Source organism: Mchenga conophoros, linkage group LG20, assembly GCF_057382185.1.
Source record: "Mchenga conophoros isolate Kocher_MC1m ecotype Shallow Benthic linkage group LG20, M_conophoros_male_GT1.1, whole genome shotgun sequence".
NCBI classification, from domain to species: Eukaryota; Metazoa; Chordata; class Actinopteri; order Cichliformes; family Cichlidae; genus Mchenga; species Mchenga conophoros.
Genome location: NC_140545.1, coordinates 10265106 through 10271922, shown reverse-complemented (window position 1 = coordinate 10271922; position 6817 = coordinate 10265106). Strand labels below are relative to the sequence as shown.

Below are 6817 nucleotides of genomic sequence, written 5' to 3'. Positions count from 1 at the left end.
GACGGGCAGGGAAGAGATAGAATTTTGGTAGCCCGACTGAAAAAAATCGCTAGCTCCGGGACGTCGGGCTAGCGATATTGCAAGCCCTGTATCTGATTGAGGAATCACTCATCTTTGGAAAAGAGAGTTTATTACAGAGAAATGGCTCTTTCCAAAATAAAAGCTATACTATCCGCTTCTTCTGGGCTATATTCTCAGCAGCATAAGGAGAATCATGTGCTAACAGCTGTCTAAATGACTCGGCTAAAGTTAGTAGCATGCTTGTTGTTTTTTGTCTGCTTCCACTTGTCTTTGCACTAGGATGATGTTGGCGTAAATGTGCAGTCATATTCGTTGTGTTCCCACTAGTGCTTTCAGGTTAATCTCGTTGAAATGACCTTAGCGCCACAACACGGCAAATCTCCGTTAACGAGCTACCGCCGATCGCTCCGTGCATGGGGCTAGACGGCCAACACGTTAACGAGCTAACTGCGCTAACACACTAGTTCACACCAATGTAATTGAGCATTGCATGGCACATCCAACATACTGTTTTACTTTAGTCCATGACTCGCTTACCTTCAGGGTCATACGTCACATGAAAACCAAAATAATTCCAAACGCCAGATCTGAATGAGAGTGGGGGAGGTCCATGTTAAAAGGAGAGCTTAACTTCTGTCTCGCTAGCTTGCCCTGCGCTCTTCCTTCTGACTATGCTGTCTGTGTTGAGCGCTCAGTGGATCTGCGCTGGACAGTGCAGCCTAGGCGGAGTAGTCGAACACAGATTCACTGAGCGCTCCACACAGACAGCATCGTCAGAAGGAAAATTGATAAAATAAATTACAAATGTTGTATTGTTCGATACATATGCGTACCGAACCGAAAGCACTGTATCGAACGGTTCAATATCGATACGATTATCGTTGCACCCCTAATATATATATATATATATATATATATATATATATATATATGTATATGTGTGTGTGTGTGTGTGTGTGCCAGAAAATGCCAGAAATTACTACTAGTGCACAAACAACAACAACAGTTAATATATGACTTTTGTTAACACTGCTTTAAATAAAAGACCTAATATCCAAAGACATGGTTCTGTCTAAACTGAAGGGAACTGCAAAATTACCAAGGTTAAACATTGCCTTTTCAAAACTATGCATAATTTATCTCCACATTTCAGATTAAATATTGTATATACAGATTTTCATTCTGGAAAAAAGAGCATATGATGCATTGTGAACGTGTCCTTCCACTGTTTAAAAAAATGCAATGGCTCCCAAATGATGAGAAAAAACACGCCCCTCTCCTCCCAGTTTCACATTTAGATGCTGCATCGAGTTATGAGTACAAAAACATTTGTACATGAGTCGCAAAATTCATGGCTGCCTCATCCACCTTTTATTTCAAATGATTCCCATGTCTGTCTCAGCTTTCTAGGCCCTCTGCTGTTTGTTTCCTTCTCACTTTCTCCTCCTGTGCTCAGACACTCCCGGAAGAGCTGCTGACGGAGCCTGGCCTGTGGGAGTGGGCAGGCAGCCAGCATTGGCCAGAAATTTCCAGTTCCAACTGGATCTCACGGAGGGGGGGAGCCATTACCCATACACAGAGGTAGGCAGTGAGAAAAATATAGCAGCCGTCTCCTGAAATTTCCCCATAGCACTTCCTCATCAAACCACATGTGTCGCTACATGTCGTTAAAAGCTGTGGACTCTGCTGTGTCCAAAGGTGATGCCGTTAACCCCTCTCCAGTATGTTTATTTATGCGGTGGAGTAAATCCTCTTGGGCAGACATGCTTAAAACGGCAGGATTCTTCTCCATTTGATTTACTTGTAAATTTATAGAAACTTGGATGAAAATACAGTTACCACAAATAAAGCCACATACGGCAATGCACAAAAATGAAACTGACATCACAATCACAAAAATGCACACACAGCATACCATGAAACATCGAAAGTCCACATATCCTGTGCCATTATGGTATGAGTCTAAGCTTTTGTATGCAAATAATTCGACCTGTGGTTAGGTTGTGTGAGAGGGTGTGTGAGATCAAACTACCTAAACCTTACTTTATTTTTAAACTTGTGTTTTGGTTTTATTTTGGACAAAATGAGTACTATATTTTACCAAATGTATCTTTAAAAAAAGACTTAGGATAAGTTTAGCATGTAAAGTATAAAGGACCTGAATAACACATGGATCCATACTGAAACCAGACTCTATCGAAGGCAAGCTAGCTGTAAACGTAAAGCCTTCCTAGCAGAAATAAAATGCGTCTCAACTTAATCCAGTTTATGTAAAGCAGTTCAGGTCAAATCTTAACTACGTAACAATTGTGTCACTAAAGGTATCAAAGGTCATTCTCCAAGTTTCTTTGGCTCCTATCAGCAAATAAAACACGGGCAAAGTTTTAAAAACCAATGAGGGAGGGGGACAATCAAGTGTGGAGTAATATTCCCCGTCATGCCGTGTTTGTGAAATGTATTTTTTTTCTATCGTGCAGACACTTCTCTGCAATTGTCACCTTCCACCCATTGTATCTCCTGCTGGGCGGAGCCTCTAGATATGACACAGTCTCTAAAACAGAAACAACGAGCCTAACTTTACAGGTTTGGCCACAACACTGTGTCTGTCTGTCCACACATACACATGCTAGAGAAGAAAGCGACATAAAGGCAAAGTAAACACAGCTTCCACATAAATAGGTGCCACCTGTTCTATAAAGAGCCTATGCTAACGAATGACAGAAGTTAAATGCACACATCTTGCACAAGTCCGAGTTTGTTTGGTGTGGGTGTGAAAAATATTGCGCAATCCATAGTTACAGATGATAAAAACATAAGCTGAAGAAACCGCTTTTTTATTGAACACAGATAATGACGGAAATATGAGTTCATTTCCAAGTGCAGAGGCCAGTTTGGATCCAGAAGGCCACAGACTGGGATGCACAAAGGTAAACAACAGCACATAAGTAGAAATATTGACAGAAAGATTAAGCTTCACTCACCTGCCACTCGTACTGCTGCTGGTACTGCTGACTGAGTCTGAACTGGAGGAACGGCTGTGAGAGCCTGACCCACTGTGGGAGCGTGGAGGACGAGTGGCCTGACTCGCCAGTCTCTGAGGAGAGGGATTTCGTGAATGAGTCGAATGTGGAGACCGGCTACGACTGTGGCGGTAGGAACGTTCCCCACGCCGACCCCTGTCCTCCCGATACAGGTCCCTGTGAACCACACTGGCCAAAGTAAAGGGTTCCCGGGCTCGAGACTCGTAGCGAGGCTCGGGTGTCTCAAATCGACAAGGGCTCCTGCTGTGGGAGCGGTAGAAGCCAACCCCGCTGGAAGTAGACCCTCCGCTTCCTCCCGTTGTGGCCCCTGAAGATCCACTTGTTCCGGTGTTCCCAGAAACGGCACTAACTATAGTTCCACCGACTCCTGACGGCACAGTTGTACCACTTCCGCTGGAGGTACCAGACCCGCTCCCAGCTGTGCTTAGAGTTCTCTCCCTCGCGTCACGGTAATAGTCTGTTTCATAATGCCGCTGACGGTCAAAACTGCTACCAGTACGCTCGTGAAGTCCATAGGCACTGTGATCGTACCCCCGATCCCGACTTTCAGCGGTCCTAACAAACATGAAGAAACAACAAGTTATATTACAGTTACACTTTGGGCATAAAAAGATAGCTGCTAGCATCAGACAGTGGACAAACAAAAATTAACAGGTGTGTCTGGTGCGTTTGTCAATAATTGGACACATGGAAAGATTGGGCAAAGTGTTTTGAGAAGGGCCAAGTTAGTTTTTCCCCCCATCTTAAAGAAAGCACTATACCAAGGGGATTAAAGTAACAGCTTGAGGAAACTGAGCATCAAGTCTGACATGTTTTCATGGCCAAACCATTTATGGCTTTCAGATGGACTGTATCAGATTCTTCTGCGACCAAAGCTACACTAGAAATCCTCTTTCTAGAACAAGAATGCTGCTATCGGACTGTTTTTCGTGCATTTCTGTCAACTCCAAGGTGTTAATATAAGCTTTATGTTCATTCTTTTTTAGATATATCAGTAAATCAACATAGCACACTAACATTTTCAGCAAAAGGCATGCATCTGGTTTATAACAGAACAGAAATCTATATTATATATCAGAGCTACCTTAATAACAGGAATGGCAGATTATGTCATTATAGGCTGTAAAGTCCTACTGGTCTGCACACTATAACAGAAGCCACTTCTAAAGGCGTTTTATTAGTCAAGCCTGGATAAAGGTTTTCGAGGTAACTTTCGAAGAGCCTTTTGTTTATATCGTTACACAATTTGACACCACTTGTTCCTCTGAAAACTGAATCTCCTCAGTAGCATCTTTTGTGAAGACGTACATTAGAAACGACCCTGAAAGGACATTCTGTTCAGACCCGAACACTCGCTTTCTGAATAAAGCAATCAGAAATTAATTTGGTAATACGACCGCTGTGTCATTACAGCAGTCGTATTACCAAACTCGCCATAATGAGCGGGACAGGGCGGCAATTACCACCGTTTGAATTCAGATCAAATTATAATCAGCAAATTAGCCATGATGTTCCGACACAGGGCAGAATATGGTTTAATATGACAACAGTTACAAAACTTCATTATAGTGCTTCTGTAGATAAAAAAAAAAACACGGCGTTTATTCTTCTAGCAAGTTAAAATCAGAGGATGGAAAAATAGTTAGATTATAGAGTCAGACTTTAGAAAGGAAAAAACTGCGAAGTCTTATTTAATTTACTGCAAAAACATTATATTCATATCTGTGTAACAAAGGTATAACTAATCAAATAACTAATCAAATATATGTCTAGTCAAAGCTTCATAAAGCTAGTGTACTAGTAACTAAATAATACTAGTAACTGTATTTGCTGTATGTGTGCACAGTCTGTTCATAAGGCTGAAAAAAAGAGAGAGGAGAAAAAAACAACAAACATCCATATCATAAAACTGAAACATCTTGAGGTTGATTTTGTGCATTGACAAAGGTCCCATAGTTCTGGTGCTTTCCAGAACCTGCACTACCTTCTTCTCTCCTCCCCTAACATTTCCTGCCAATCTCCACACTGCACAACTCACTGTCTGAAAGAAAGAAAGCCTCATGTGCAAACTATACAAATGTTAACAAGACTTGAAAAAAAAACAACATTATCTCATTTTATTCCACAGACTGACTTTTTAAATTTCCTAAATGCAAATCTTTTGAAAGGTTTGGCCCAGCAGAATTTTTTTATGCTTTCATCTATTTGTCTAAAAATGTGTTTATGTAAACATTTCCTTGCTTTTTTATTTGCCCGTAGTTGAACTGCATGGTCAAAAAAAAAAAAAAGCTTCATATTAAAGGTAATTAAGCAGTGTCAGGGTTATGAAACGGTCATGAATGAGTTTTGCTTCGCAACTGGTTCCTTATGTGTCATCACACGTTTAATGGTTTTACATTTACAGTTTTTCAGTGTTCGTGCTCTAGAGCTTTAAAGTGGGGATTCCACTGCAAGTCTTCTATCACTTGATTTGGATCATTTAATTAGTGGAAATTCTTGCACAAATAAAAAATGTCAGTTTAATGAAATCTGGTGATTCAAACCAAACAGCTGACCTAACGATCTGGATTTCTTTATCCACAACTGTAGTGAAATCGGCTGCCTGCATCTCAATCAGATGCTGCCTGCATCTCACTGAGACGGCAAATGGATTAGACCTGGCGTTACAGAAGGCGTCTGCAATTCCTCTTAAAACATATGACACAAGCATCTTTCCTCCTCACTGTCATTTGGTAAATGATGCTGAAGATTAGATTAGGTTTTTCTTTTTTGGCTTTGTTCCCAAATCTGGCCATTACACCTGTGTTCAAAATATTTATGCTCATACTTTATTGCTATATTTAAGGTGACCCCCAAACATCCACTTAAACCTAACCCTTTGTATTAAATTCATAACCCATTTTAACATCTTCTGTGCACCATAAAGTGGCAAACCTGGAAATATTCATCAGTGTTAAACCTTTGACATAACCAGGTAGTAACCAGGAAGTCATCCATGAAGTCTTTTTGCTAAGGGTCGTAAGACTCAAGAAAAGACTGTATGCAGCGTTCACAGTGCTGAAAATTCTTGAGGGTAATTTAAGTTTAGGAGACTGACACCACGTCTGTATTTTGTTGCATATACATAAGAGTAGAGCAGGTTAGGAGAAAATACTCTTTCAGCTTATTTGATTTAATCATCTGTGTGCTGGATTCATGAATAACATCTATGCTATAACGATGTCGGCTGTGAAAATGACGGATTACCTTGACCCCTAGGTGCTCTCGAAAATGCTAATTTGCTGGCGCAAGGCTCACTGCTCAACAGATACCTTTCAATTTATCTTCAATTTCACTCTACACAAATCGGCTTTTACATTATTCATCGAGCTTAAAAATAATTCTGTTAGACTTTCTTGACAGAATTTCCATCAGTGTTTGATTATTATCTACTGCAGAGCATGCTAAGCACCTGTTTTGGGACACGTGAATAGCATAATTATGAGGAGACATGCCAGCAGCATGACAAAACGCTGCCTTGTATGGAGGCTCCGTCATATGGGAGCAACGCATGCACATCCATTTAAAATCAGTATAAGAGGTTAATTGTTAAATATCCACTTTGCAGTACAAACAACAAATTGAATCTAATTGTTGAGAATCTCTTTGTCTTGCAAGCTAGAACACAAACTACAGAGCTAGGGTTTAGCGATATCTAAATGTTTAATTTAATTAAAAAGAAAATTTTGAAAACAACAAAATAGGAATATTTCTTC

The 6817-nt window shown here is 40.5% G+C and overlaps 1 protein-coding gene across 1 annotated transcript in view; it reads right to left on the bottom strand.

Moving 5' to 3' along the window:
- The window catches only part of spen (spen family transcriptional repressor), a 29813-nt gene that overhangs the window by 16483 nt on the left and 6513 nt on the right, over positions 1-6817 (bottom strand). The window contains exon 3 of the mRNA XM_085261048.1: positions 3003-3617. Within this exon, the coding sequence (XP_085117174.1) occupies positions 3003-3617 (615 nt within the window). The remainder of the gene's footprint in view (positions 1-3002; positions 3618-6817) is intronic.